Raw genomic sequence first — 15,085 nt, forward strand, 5'->3', positions numbered from 1 at the left:
TTCTTGCCTTGAAGGCATGACAAACTCTCAAAAGCCACACTGCCAATTTTTTTGTTTGTTTGTTTTGGTCACTGTTTTCTTTTTCCTGCACTTATTATTTTGATCTTACACGTCATTTCAGGATGACAGATGAGCAGGCTCCTTAAGGGAGGTTGTTTATGTCTCTTGATTGTGATAGTCATGAAACCTGCCAAAAATCATTACAGAATGTTGGAAAATTCACATACACCCAGACCTCATGACTCATATTTCAACTACCGTTCACAGATTTCATATGTATGTTTGTCTTATACGAAGCAACATATTGACAAATTATTGTTTAAATGTGAGTCCCACAATTTCAAACTTATGTCAGAGGAGAGAATGGCTTGCACTTTACATGGTCCACAGCATTATATGCTCAGATCAGTGGACTCGAATAAAAGGAACCATTCATACATTTTTAAGGACACATTACCCTCCTTGTTCTTCCTGGTATGCTAGGAAAAACTAGGGCTATTACTTAATCTTGGTGTGTGCGTGCGTGTGTGGGTTTCCCTTCTCCACCAAGGGCGTTGTCAGCTTAGTGTTATTGGCATACATCTCGGATCTCTGGCCCTGCGCCCTTGTACGCCTGCAGGTCTGCGAGGATGCTCTCGGAATCCTGGAGCACGGCGCTGATCTGGTTCCATATTTCCCTCTCTCCTTCTGTGGGCTGGGCATCTAGGCAGACAGGAAACCAAGAGACACAGAGGTTTGTGTTTATAAACAGCCTAGGAAGAGGCTCGGCATTCAATTCTACCCGCTAGACAATCCTATGTGACTTCTGCAGGCATGGTATTTCCTCTTTAACATAATAAGGTGCTAAGAAATGAAAACTAACAGAAGTTTTGGCCATTACTCAGTTCACAATAGTTACAAATATTTCACTCACATTCAACAAAGCTTGTTGGAATCACTGTGTGTGCACAGTCGCTCGGTTGTATCTGATTCTTTGAGACCTCATAGACTCCTCTGTCCATTTGATTTCCCAGGCAAGCATACTGGAGTGGGTTGCCATTTCCTTCTCCAGGGGATCTTCCTGACCCAGAGATCAAGCCCATGTCTCCTGAAGTGCAGGTGGATTCTTTATCACTGAGCCACCTAAGAAGCCCATGGAATCATTGTAGGCACCCCTTTATTTGTATAGATCACTTTTTTTTTGCACATATATTATGTGTCAAGTGGTACACTAGGTAATAGGAAGAATAAACATTACCTTTTGGGATCCAATTCTAATATTTAATAGAAGTGATTGTGACTGAAAGTCTGTGACTCTGAGTCTAGAAGGGAAAGTAGTCCCCCTTATATTTCCATACTAAAAAAACCTTAAAATTTTCCATAATTAATCCTTCAGAGCTATGGCATAGATGTATCTTTGCAGAACACAATGATGTAGAAAACAATAGAGTTCCTTTTTGAACATGAGCTCAAGAAGTGCAGAGAGTTCATTTTAAAGACTCCTGTACTATTCATCTTTGGTCTTAACCATGAAACTTATCCACAAAAATAAGTACTGCATTTAAACTTAAATACTGAAGAACAAATTTTAACAGTCACAGAGACATCCACTTAGTTCCTCAATGAATTCTGACTTGTTTACATTTCTGGAGCCAATGTATGTTCTTGCCTGCAGGATTATTTTGTGAGGGCTGGTGGGTGGAAGTTGAATAGCGGTAAAGATAGTGTTTTATTTATCTCACAATGCCTATAAAATAGGTTTCTTGCCTGGTCTAGTTAGGAAATTAATCTCCATCTAAAACAAAGGCATTGCTAATACAGGAAGAGGACAGATGCCATCTCCTAAAATCTGTTTTCAAAAATCCAAGTCCTAAGGGACTGTATTCTCCCAGCAGACTTCACTAATAAAAGGGTACCTGCATACGTATTCAGTCACTTCAGTCATGTCCCACTCTTTGCAACCCTATGGACTGTAGCCCGCCAGGCTCCTCTGTCTATGGGATTCTCCAGGCAAGAATCCTGGAGTGGGCTGCCATGCCCTCGTCCAGGGGAATCTTCCAAAGCAAGATTCAAACTCGCGTCTCCTGCATTACAGGCTCATTTTCTTCCATAATTGGTTGGGCTTATTTCAAGTCCTAGGCTTTTCCACTTTTCTCTGTCAGAACTGAATCACCTTTTCTTCCAGCTATTAATTAAGCCCTTGGTGTTGATTGCACAGTCCCTGGCTTCTGGGCCAGGTTGCTATGAGTCTAGAGGACTCAAATCACAAGTGGCTGGAAAGAAACTTGTGGAAAGTACTAGCTGGGAGAAGCCCTAATCTGACTGTCTTGGTTTTCAAAGGGAAAAGGACCATGTAACCCTAAGTGACACGTGGTCTTGGCCCATATCCCTAAGTTCATAATTCACCCCACTTTGATCCCCCAGGTAAAGGAACAGACAGGACTAATAAAGTGAGAATCTGATCCACAAGACTGTAAGACTCAGACCTTATTTGCCTAATTTGACACTGTATCTCCAGGATCTAACACAGTGCCTGGCACACAGTAATGGCAGTAGAAAAATGGGCTGAATGGTTGAAACATAGAGTCAAAGCTATGATGTTTCCAGTAGTCATGTATGGATGTGAGAGTTGGACCATAAAGCAGGTTGAGTGTCAAAGAATTGAGGCTTTCAAACTGTGGTGTGGAGAAGACTCTTGAGAGCCCCTGGACTGGAAGAAGATCAAACCAGTTAATCCTAAAGAAAAATCAAACCTAAATATTCATTGGAAGGACTGACACTAAAGCTGAAGCACCAATACTTCGGCTATCTGATTCAAAGATCCTGATGATGGGAAAGATTGAAGGCAAAAGGAGAGGGGACGACAGAGGATGAGGTGGTTAGACAGCATCACTGACTCAGTGGACATGACTTTGAGCAAATTCTGGAAGATAGTGAAGGACATGGAGGCCTGGCTTGCTGCAGTCCATGGGGTCGCAAAGAATCAGACGCAACTTAGCAACTGAACAGCAATTCATATTGTTTTGTGATGGTTTCCTGCTCGTCTTTGAATACCAAGCTATCTGAAGACTGGGCCGGTATGCTTGTCCTCAGTGCTCCCATATGCCCTAACCACTGGAGAAACTTACTAAACGTGTCGTCTGCTTCAATGGATAAATGATGAAATTGACCATATGACAGAGAACTTGGGTGTTGAGAAGCAGTGGAAAAAAATAAAGATCTTACTACCTCCAGATCCTCTCCTCTGTCTTGTCTCCTAAAATGGCTTTACCACTGCTGCATGTCTCACTGTCACCATGAAGATAATATGCATTTACCTACAATCAGACTGGCTATTCACACTTTAGTTAGCATGTTTTTAAATCCTCCATCATTTATCTATGGCCTCAATGTTTCCTTAGTGTGGTTAACATATTAATAGAATATTTGATGAGTGCAAAACTGCATTAATGTTACTCTCCTAATTCTAAAGCTATTATTTCACCTTCTGGAATAGTCCTTTGAGAGACTTTCGGGTCAGCACTTTTGGCATTCTCCAAATTGAGATTCAGTCAGTCACCATGCTTTTAAAATGTCTTGTATCTTCAGATGTCAAGGACAGATGTCTTGAAAAAGACCCAGAAGAATTAGTGATTGGAAAGGTTACTATTTAACCTATCAGCAACCTCCTAGAGCATTTGTTGAGTGAACAGGAACTCTGAATTAAGGTTTCTGTTTTTCTATTTTTATCACAAAGATTGATCTTAAGTCAAAGGTACATACACACACTAATAATAATAATGATGATAGAAATGGGTCTCTGTTTCCAGTTGTTGCCAGTGAATTGTTTAGTGACATTTCTTCTAAGAATCACATTCTAAATTCCTAATCATCACCAGTTATTTCATCGAAATTGAGAATGGTTATAGAAAGCTGGACTGTTCCTGTCTAACAGTGAAGCTGCTAAAAGTGCCTGTGATTTACACAGGCAATTTCAGAAACCAACACTTCTAGGAGCCCTGGAACAAGCCTCTCCAGGCGATGATTTAAACCCCTACTCTAGCTGTTGTGGAAAGAATGAAAATGTATCATGTGCCCTGTGACCTTGAATACATATATTTATTGTCAAGAATTTGCTGAATTCCAAGTGCCTAGAATTTTTAATGGAAAAAGCACCATCTTATCAATTAACAAAGTTCAACAGTATTCGTTTTGTTTATAGGGGACCTATTTATCCTCCTTTGACTCAATTTCCCAGTGACAGTGGATATTAACTGTCAGCATTTTAGAGTCACTGGGGTCAGGGGTAGGTTTCGTGCTGAAGGACTGTGATATTTACTGAGAGCAGAATTCTCGGCATTCCACTGTGCCGATGCAAAGCAAGGTGGCCACCAGCTTTGTTTGTCAGAAAGAAACATCTTTGGTGAACATACCCCAGGGCACAGGCGGCAGGGCTCAACCCTGAGCAAGGCTGTCAAATCAAAGAGTTCTTATCTTTGTAAATCAGCCAAGGATTCACTCTGTCTCCACAAGCCCCGGGAACACATACACCTACCCCTAAAGACCTATTCAAGACTGTGTGGAAAAGCTGACAGAGAATCAAACAAATTAACTGAAGAAAATGTGAATGGAATACAATTTATTTGGAGATGTCTCTGGTTTTGAAGGAAGCCCTGGCATTTCATCATTAGGAGTCATCCCTATCTCTGCACCCACCAGCGGTTGTATAAACACCAAAGCAAGGTAGCACAGGAAGGGTCTGCCAAACCATAAATTAAATCTATAGCTCTTCTTCTCCACCTACTTCCTCATTTCACCCTTCACCCCTTCAGGATAAACTCAGAAGCGTAATAACTAATATTAACATTATATGCGTGTGTGTGTGTGTGAGTCTTTCAGTCAGGTCAACGCTTTAAGACCCCGTGGACTGTAACCCACCTGGCTCCTCTGTCCATGGAATTCTCCAGGCAAGAACACTGATGTGGGTTGCCGTTCCCTTCTCCAGGGGATTTTTCTGACCCAGGGATCGAACCTGGGTCTCCTGCATTGCAGGCAGATTCTTTACTGTCTGAGCCACCAGGGAAGCCCTGATAGGCACATTGGGGGATGTAAAAATGAAAACGATTTATAGCACGATACTGTTTACAAAAAAACAACCTAAAATTGCAAAGGTCTGTCAGAAGATATAAGTGGGATGAGACTGACATATTTATTTGTACAGGAACATCAGCCATCCTATGCCAGAGCCCTGTCCCAAGGGACAGTCAGATGAGGGACTGCAAAAAGCAGGGAAGTTTAAGACACTTTAAGGCTTGTTTATTTCATTCACATGCTGAGGCATCCCTGTGATGTCATGAGGGGAAGAGAGAGTTCCAGGGATGTAATTTTTGAAGAACCAGATCCTATAATAAGTTTTCACTCACTAAATATGAGACCTCAGGGCAAGCCAATTAATTTCTCTTGGTCTCAGATAAATTCTTGGTAGAGGGAGGGGAGCTAGCAAGAGCCTCGTCTCCTCCCTATATGGTCCTGTGGGGGTCTGTGACGTATAGGATCATAAAGAGGATGTTGACAGCTGAAAAGCACTTAAAAAGTGAAAGTGCTAGAAACTGAAAGAATCTTTCTGAATGAATCCCTGCCTTGGCATAAACAAATTGCTTCCCAGGTCTGTTCTGTTCCTTTGCTTATTGTTTGTTTGGGTTTCATTTGTAAAGTGACCAAAGACATCCTTTATTTTCCTCCTTTCCCTTTCCAAGATTATCTAGCCCCCTCTGCACAAAACGGCAGATACAAGAGTACCAGAGAGGGGGAGATGAAAGAAGAGATCAGAAGCAGTAAGAACCATTCTGCATCCCCCCAAGAAATTCCAGCTGATTGCCTAATCTGACATGCACCCACACCCTTGCTCTAAAGAGCAGGAGACTGTAGTTGCAACAAGTCAAAATACGCAGAGCCTTTCTGGAAGTACCAAGGCTTGGGAGTTTTAGAATTTCCCTCTTGACTAACCCCATCAACCACCATTATGGTTTGTGGCATTCCTATTATGCTCATAAAGGTGGATTTTTCTTATAAGAAAATCACTTTTCGGTTACTATAGCCTAAGAAACGTATCTTCATCCCAGCCTAGAACCTGTACTTTTGGCTAGTCCATCACTTTCTCTTTGTTCTAGCTATTACAGATTTCCTCTCTGCTGCCTGTACTATTGTCTCTTTATTGTGTTTGCATCTGACCTCCCCAATAGTTACATACTCCTTGAAAAAGAGTTTGTGCTCTTCTAATGTTCCTTTATTTATGTACCTTATGTCATTCCCCCTCATGCCCCTCTGCTCCACTAAGACCCGACCCCCACTTCTGCTGGTCCTGCCTGAAGCTAGGATACAGAAGATGCTCTGCACATAGTTACTGAATTAGCATCAATGAAGAAGCCAAGGTTCCTAAGCTTATGCTTCATGCCCAGGTCTATGTCAGATACTGAATAGGTCACACATGACATAAGCATAAGATGCCATCTAAATCTTTTCCACAGAGAAGTTCTTTAGGCTAAAGTGAAATAATACCAAAGAGACCTAGCTATGTCAGAAGGAATGGAGAACACTGAAAAATATGTCAGTAAATATAAAAGATCTATTAAGATTACAAATATAAACATACAGAGACTATTTGAGAGTTTAAATGAAAAAAAAAAAAGACACTGCAATGAGTTTATAACATATGTACACAGAAATAAAACATCTAAGAATAGCACAGAGAGTGAGTGGAAGGGTGGTGATTGAAAGTCTACTGTGACAAGTTTCTTAAATTCTTCATGAAGTAAACAATGCATTTTGAAGGCCGATGGCAGTAAGTTAAAGATGTATATAATAATCTCTAAAGCAAGAACCAAGAAGCACAACTAAAAAGTCAGCAGAAAGGACACAAAAGAGTACTAAAAATTATTTGGTTTACTTAAAAGACAGAAAGGCACTGAAAAACAAAGAGGAAAAAAATAATGAATGGAAACAACACCAAGATACACAAATACAAACATTAATTAAATGCACATACAATAATTAAAAGTAAATGGACTAGACATACCAATTAAAAGGCTGATATTATCAGCTTGGATAAAAAAGCTTGGGGCAACTACATATTGTTTATAAGAAACACACTATAAAGAAAGGCAGACAAAATAGGGAAACACATACTGCTGATAATACTAAGGGTAAGAAAACTGTTATGGTCAAAATATGACAAGATTAAAGGTAAATTTAACAAAAGATATGACAGATTTCTAAAAACTGTCAAATATTTCTGAGTGAAATTAAAGAATATCTAAAAAACAGACTATATGCATCCATTCCGTTCCGTTCAGTCACTCAGAAGTATCCGATTCTTTGCGACCCCGTGGACTGTAGCCTACCAAGCTTCTCCGTCCATGGGATTCTCCAGGCAAGAATACTGGAGTGGGTTACCATTTCCTTCTCCAGGGGATCTTCCTGACCCAGGGACCGAACCCGGGTCTCCCGCATTGGAAGCAGACGCTTTAACCTCTGAGCCACCAGGGAAGCATAGATGGGACAAATTAATATTGCCTAGAAGTCAATGACCTTCAAACTGATTTACATAATTATAATCAGTACCCCAGCAAGATTGTTTTTGGACATTAAAAGCTAGTTTTGAAGGATACATAAAATTATATAGAAAAATAAATGTACTAGAATAGTCAGAACATCTTGGGAAAGAACAAAGTTGAAGCACTTCTTTTCCTGACTTCACAACTTATTAGTTGCTATGTTTTGGTATTAATTGGTGAAATGGATCAAGAAGCAATGAGAGAGAATAAAAGGTCCCTAAGTAGCCCCACACATATCATAAATAGTTAACAAATTTATGATAAGGGCATTAAAGCAATCCGCCTGTGCTAGAATAATTTTGTATCACATGAAAAAAGAAATAAATTCAATACCTCTTTCACAACATATGCAAAAACTTGCTAAGATTGATCATTGACTTAAATGTAAAGCTTAAAATTCTAAAGCTTTCATAGGGAAATGTAGTTGAGTACGTTTATGACCATGGAATAGGCATGATTTCTTAAAGAAGATACAGAATACACTTACTGAAAAAGGAAGAAAATGATGAATCATACTTCATCAAAATATAACATTTCTGTTCACAGAAAGAAAATACTCATGGGATGAAAAAACAATAGAAAGATGCTAAGTGGCTGTGTAGAAATATGAGCATAGACTGTAGAACCCACTACAAAGGTCAAACAAATTTAAATCAGATCTACACAACTGGAAAACCTAAGGACAGATGTGTCTAATTTTGTATTAAATTTTGACGCAGCTTAATTATATCTATTTGACCCAGTTCAATTATATTCCATCACTGACTTCAAAAAGAATATTCAACACTCAAAGCAGAGGTGCCACATGTATTTAAGCTGTGGCTACACCCTGTTCAGCCTGCCTTCCTCCCTTTACTGCTGACTCCCTCCTTAACTCTTTGCAACCCAACCTCTGTATTTAAAGCAATAAATCCTGAATCTGTTAGGCAGCTAACTGCCCAACTCATCATTCCCTTTTCAAGCCTTCTTGACTACTCTCAGCATCTGAATCTATTTACACTCCCTCCTTCTTGAAAGTCTGTGTCTCCTGGCTGCTTTATCGAGCCTGTTCTATTCTGTTTCTTCACATGGCCAGCATCTGTTACTTGGGCTCATTCGATTTCTTAGCTCAACACAGGCTGATGGCTGGGTCACCAAACTGGGTGGGGCCCAAGCCCTGCCATCAGGAATCTCAATGAAGTTGCCCTGCTTCTCCCTCAGTGTAGCCTCTCTCCTACTCAAGCTCCCTTGAAACACAAGCCTGCCTGAAGTTCTCATCCACTCAGTTCTTATCTTCTGTAGTTGTCCTTCAGGGATTTCAACTATTCTCTTTGGAAAAGTCTTCAGAAAGTGAAGGTGTTAATTGCTCAGTTGTGTTCGATCTTTGCGACCCCACAGACTGTCTGTAGCCCACCAGGCACCTCTGTCCATGGGATTCCCCAGGCAAGAATGCTGGAGTGGGTAGCCTTTCCTTTCTCTAGGGGACCTTCACAATCCAGAGAATGAACCCAGGTCTTCTGGGTCTTCGGAAAAAAATACACATTGTTTTAAGTCCATTCCAAATGCCACCTTTGTAAGAAAACTTCTCTAATTCCTCTTGAGGTCATCCATTTCTCGAAACTGGAAGTTTCTCCCTCTATTCCCAGGCTGCACCACGCCTCTTCTAAGCCCCTTATTTTATTTTGTCTTTGAACCGTCTGCCTATATTGCCCTCCACACCAGCCTGGGGCTTCATTAGGCAGTGGCTGCTCTTGTTTAGTTCTGTCTCCCTGATGTCACCAGGCTTACACGGATGCTCATGACCATACTCAACATACTATTGCCAGAATGAGCCGAAATCTACACACTCAAGGAAAAATCATGACCTCAGCCCATCTTCCCCACCCTTCCAGTCGTTCATCCTTCTTTCTTGAAAGCCAGCTTTAGGAAATAAGATTGGAAGAATCAAGACATGAAAACAATTTTTTTTTCATGAGACATCTCATCTCCCTCTCTAATTAGGCAGAAAATGATGGCTGTATTACTTCCTGGAAGCTGCCTATGATGAGCACTTAAGGGAATCAAAGCAAAGGGAGGAAGAGGGCCAAAGACATCTGTGCTCCCACCTCAATTCCCCAATCATTCCCTGTGTGACTTCAGCCCAGTGACTCATCTTCTCAGACTCAGTGAAATAATGTTAATCTTCTCTCTGGCAGTAAGGGGGATATAAACAGGATTTTATATATGTCTATAAACTCATAGTTTTATATTTTCCTTAAATACTCTAGTTCTAGTCCTAGTAATAGGCCACCAGACATGGAAATCCAGTCTACACTTCCCCTTCCTGAAGAACTTGGAGCATATCTATAAACGGAGTTTGATACTATGTTATTACCAAAATTGAAATTATTTAAATGTTTTCTTTGGCCACCATGATCTTTCTTTAAATAACATATTAAGAAAATGGCCAGAGTACAAGACTGAGTAGGTCAGAGTCCTCGGGTTGCAGGAGAGAGGAAGTGAGGCCCCTTGGCAATGTTGCTGGGGAAGGGGATGCCCTGAGATTTTGTCTCAGAATTCTGGTGCTTCGGAGAACACCAGCTGAAAACTACTGCTTTAAATTCCTCTAGATTTTACTTCTATCACGTTAAAGGGTTTTCATATTAGACTTGACAAAGAACTCAATATTCTTTGTGGAAGCATGGGAAGGCCAAAGTTCAAGAACAGCTACACAGGCAAATGGGGCCACTGAATTCTAGGTGACACTGTGAGAAGCATGCACACAGGCATGTGGAATTTAGATCTTCCAAAAAAGTAAAGCAGGCAACTCCCTTAGCTGTTCATATGCCCCTGAAGCTGGGAGTGAATGCTGTTTTACCACTATTGGCCTTTGTGCACGCTGAATGAAACAGTGTAAAATACATATGACAAGAAGTAGACAGGACCAATTAAAGATGCAAGGAGTAAAATTAGGGTGTTGGAATAATAGGTAGTTCATTCTGCAACAATTTTTAAAATTATTAATAAATTCTCCTGTAATAACAAAGATATGTATATTATAGAAGAGTAGCAAAAGCCACACCAGTAAAAGAAAAAAAAAAACATTCTTTTTGAAGTATCATATCAATCTGGCTCTTGAGGTCCCAGGTGCCCTCCTTACTAAACTGAACCAAACCCAGCATAGCCCAACCAAACCCAAACAAACCCAGCTAAAACCAAATCAGTTCAGTTCAGTTCAGTTCAGTCGCTCAGTCGTGTCCGACTCTTTGCAACCCCATGAATCACAGCACGCCAGGCCTCCCTGTCCATCACCAACTCCCAGAGTGCACTCAAACTCATATCCACAGAGTCGGTGATGCCATCCAGCCATCTCATTCTCTGTTGTCCCCTTCTCCTCCCGCCCCCAACCTTTCCCAGCATCAGAGTCTTTTCCAGTGAGTCAACTCATCGCATGAGGTGGCCAAAGTATTGCAGTTTCAGCTTTAGCATCAGTCCTTCCAATGAACACCCAGGATTGATCTCCTTTAGAATGGACTGGTTGGATCTCCTTGCAGTCCAAGGGACTCTCAAGAGTCTTCTCCAACACCACAGTTCAAAAGCATCAATTCTTCGGCGATCAGCTTTCTTCACAGTCCAACTCTCACATCCATACATGACCACGGGAAAAACCATAGCCTTGACTAGACGGACCTTTGTTGTCAAAGTAATGTCTCTGCTTTTTAATATACTATCAAGGTTGGTCATAACTTTCCTTCCAAGGAGTAAGCGTTTTTTAATTTCATGGCTGCAATCAGCATCTGCAGTAGCCCAAACAAATCCAGCCAAACCAAATTAAGTCCAGCCAAACCCAATGAAATCCCACCAAACCCAACCAAGCCTAACCAAACCCAATCAAACTCAGCCAAACCCAGACAAGCTCAGCCAAACACAACCAAACTCAGCCAAACCCAGCTAAATTCAACCAAAATCAACCACACCCAATCAAATCCAGCCAAACTTAGCAAAATAACAAGAGAAATAACAAACTGAGTTAAACCACAAGTTAAATCACAATTGAATATAATTTGCATTAAAAATTTTTTCAGAATGTATGAGTTTTGGGAATACTTTTCCTTTTTAAGTAGGTATTTAGGCATACCAAAGATTTTAAAAAGATACCTCCAGAGAGCTTTCGTAGTTTGCTTTGCTGTATCTTAGAAAGTTATTCTAGCATTTACTTAGAAAATCTGTTAGAAGGTTTAATATATATGCAAGGAAGTTTCAACGTATTTTTAATATGAATAAAATACTTGAAACTATAGTTTAAAGCAGATTAAGGTTTGCAACAGATGGTGACTACCAGGACAAAGGACATTTAATTGTGCTTGGTGTTGTGGAATTGCAATTCAAAAGGAGGAGAACACAAGAGTAAGTATAGACACATGAGATCAGTTGCATAAAATGAATGTGTCACTCATTAATAAACATATTCAAACAATGAACAATATAAGAAAGAATCTCTGTCTGTATTCAGCCATGATTCATAAGCCGTTTTCCCTAATTTAAAGTTTTTGATTTGAAAAAAACCTTTCAAATGAAAGCTGCATCTCAAAATTCTGAAACAGTTCTGTATTATCGAATAATACACAAAGAAAAGACAGAGATTACTCCAAAACTACAAAATCTCTAAGTCTCATTTCTGATTTCTGGTATCACTTTTTCTTTTACATCTAGTGATATTTGTTTTATATTACTATGTGTCAATTACTATGTGTACTATTTTTCTTTGGATTATGACATAATAATTCATGAAAATTATTAGGAAAATACACGATGATGATTGACGTTAGGCCTACAATAGCTGACTGCTTCTAAAATCAAAGAAAAGCATGAGCATATTAAAAAGATGTTCTTTGTTTTTTTTTAAAAAATAATATATGAAAAGAAAGGAGGAAATGGTCTTTGAAGACTCAGAGAAATGCAGAGAGACATTTGGATGTGGTTTATGTATTACATAACAATTTTTATAACTCCCCTATCAACAAACTATAAAGAAAGTGAAGATTTTTCATCATACTCTTTTAATTTTTGGAACTTACTTTCAAAATCCAGGAAAAAATGTGGGTAGTTTTCAATTTCCCTGGTAAGGACTTTGAGCAGGTTTCCCATCCCAGCAAGCCTAGGAGAGGGAACACAAAACCAAACACCATTAGCATAAAAAAATATATACTTCTTAAAAGGTTAGATATTTTTTAAATACTATTGAACCCCTATAACTACATCAGAAGACCTAATAGAAAGTATTTTTATACCAGGTGACAAGTGATAATTCAGCAATTAGTTATTGTTCAAAGAATTGGGTAATGGTCATAGGAGGCAGAGTTCAGGTGTATTCTAGAATTTTTTTTCCCCTTTCCCTTTCACTAATCCCCAGAATCCTTACAGTTAATATTTCATCCTTGCTTTATTTCTGTTCCATTGGTGTGAAAACATACCATGTCAATGGACAAGCAGAACAGTGAGGGCATTATTAAATTACCTATCCAGAAAGGTAAATTTCTCAAAGTTCCCAAGAAAAAGAGTTTAGAAAACAGATTTACACTCCCAGGAATCCCTTTTAGCCTGTACAAGAGGTCCTGTTTCCCAGATAAGTCAGAGATTCCTGTGATTTGAAATTTCAATAGTTATGAGATTAGTACTTCATGAAGTGTAAAAATGAAAAGTTGTAACATCCCAAAAGTTATTCACAATGAAACTGCAGCCTGAGGCATTTGCAACAGTGAATCCAACCTACAGAGAAATACAAATCTGTGACATATCTGCAACCCCAACCTGAAAGAATAGGGAAAATGTAGCTATTATTGACGACAGAAGATGAGAGGGTTGGACGGAATCATTGACTCAATGGACATGAGTTTGAGCAAACTCTGGGAGATGGTGAAGGACAGGGAAGCCTGGCATGCTGCAGTCCATGGGGTTGCAGAGTCACACATGACTTAGTGACTGAACTGAACTGACTTAAATAAATAGCAACATGTCTACTGCTCTCAGTTCTAGACATTAAACCTTCTTCTTCTTCAGGAGGCCATTGTGCCTTCATTCATTTTACACGTATTTATGGAGCTGTGATCTGATGTTGGGTGCTGAAGGCATTCCTCTAACTCCTGACTCAGACACCTCAGCTTATGAGGGATAACGGAGCTCAGGGCTGTAATTTTCTACGCACATGGATCCTGAAAGTGTTTATGTTGCTGTGGGGATTAAAAATAACAACAAAAATGCCACTGTAAGAAAGATGTGGTGGAAGAAGAATAAACAAAAAGGATGCTGTGCATTAAAGTACATAACAAACAGTTCTCTTGGGTGCAGCAGGTGGTATAAGTCTCCATAATCCTCCCTCTGAGAAAATACTCACATTCACTTACAGATATCACCCAAGGTCACCCATGTCACTAATGTAAAGCTAGAAGAACTTAGGGAGGACCACTTGCAATCCTACATCTGTTTCCTGTTAGCTCTGTTATCCAAGGCAAGGCACTGACTCTCTAAGCCTGTTTTCTCATCTATAAAAAGTTTTTGAAATGTATCTATTTCATCAGTTCATGGATATTAATGAGACTGAAGATATAAAATGCCTAGCACAGTACTTCTAAGAAGTGCTCAAGAAGCAATATGTGATAATTACCACTGTCATCATTATGATGATTATCTTAATGCCTTCAAATACTTACTCAGAATTCGCCTATGGAAGGCAAATCAGAGAGGTGTTATGCAGCTCTAGGGAAGAGAACTAGAACCAATGAGGGAATAATGAGTGAGATCTTCATTCAATGTCGTGAAAACATTTCTCACCATTAGGGTTGTCAGACTATTGGGTGATTTGCCCTGTGAAATAGTGAGTTTCCTGTCACTGGTGGTGGTGAAGTAGAAATTAAAAATATTGTGAAAATGAGTTGAGCAGAAGATTGGGATACATACTTCTTCAACCTTGCTGATCTTGAAGTATATGAATATTGGGCACGCGTGCATGTGTATTAAGTCGCTTCAGTTATGTCCGTCTCTGTGCAACCCTGTGGACTGTAACCCACAAGCTCCTCTGTCCATGGGATTCTCCAGGCCAGAATACTGGAGTGGGTTGCCATGTCCTCCTCCAGGGGATCTTCCCAAACCAGGGATCGAACTTGTGTCTCTTGCATTGACAGGCAGGTTCTTTATCACTAGTGTCACCTGAGCATGTGTGCACAAGTACACAGACACACAGTAGGAGGCAAACACCATGCCACTCTTGTCCAAAAGAATCCTCCCTCTTTTATGTTCCTTCTGTCATTGTTTTTTTATCCTCCCTTGCTTTGATTCGTGTTTCCTTTTAAGATATTTTTGAGCAAAGCTGTGTGTGAGACAGGATCTGCCAACTTGAAACTCACAACTAGTGTAGTCCATCCTTGTCACTGGGCAACATTCAGCAACCATCCTGAGTCTCTAGGAAACAATGTGTTTCCAATTTAATCAACACTTCCAACTCAGACCCCAAGGCAAATCTTGCAGGAAGATGATTCTACTGTTTAGTAGCAGCCCCG

The 15,085-nt window shown here is 39.9% G+C and overlaps 1 protein-coding gene across 2 annotated transcripts in view; it reads right to left on the reverse strand.

The window, feature by feature from the left end:
* The window catches only part of CYRIA (CYFIP related Rac1 interactor A), a 101,629-nt gene that overhangs the window by 15,754 nt on the left and 70,790 nt on the right, over positions 1 to 15,085 (reverse strand). For both annotated transcript variants that reach the window (XM_055399610.2, XM_088841201.1), the window contains exons 4-5: positions 12,608 to 12,687; positions 581 to 702 (exon numbers count right to left, since the gene is read on the reverse strand). In XM_055399610.2, the coding sequence (XP_055255585.1) occupies positions 581 to 702; positions 12,608 to 12,677 (192 nt within the window). In that variant the 5' untranslated portion in view covers positions 12,678 to 12,687. The remainder of the gene's footprint in view (positions 1 to 580; positions 703 to 12,607; positions 12,688 to 15,085) is intronic.

This window comes from Moschus berezovskii, chromosome 11 (assembly GCF_049115385.1).
Source record: "Moschus berezovskii isolate FMDL1 chromosome 11, NW_MosBer_1.0, whole genome shotgun sequence".
Classification (NCBI taxonomy): Eukaryota; Metazoa; Chordata; class Mammalia; order Artiodactyla; family Moschidae; genus Moschus; species Moschus berezovskii.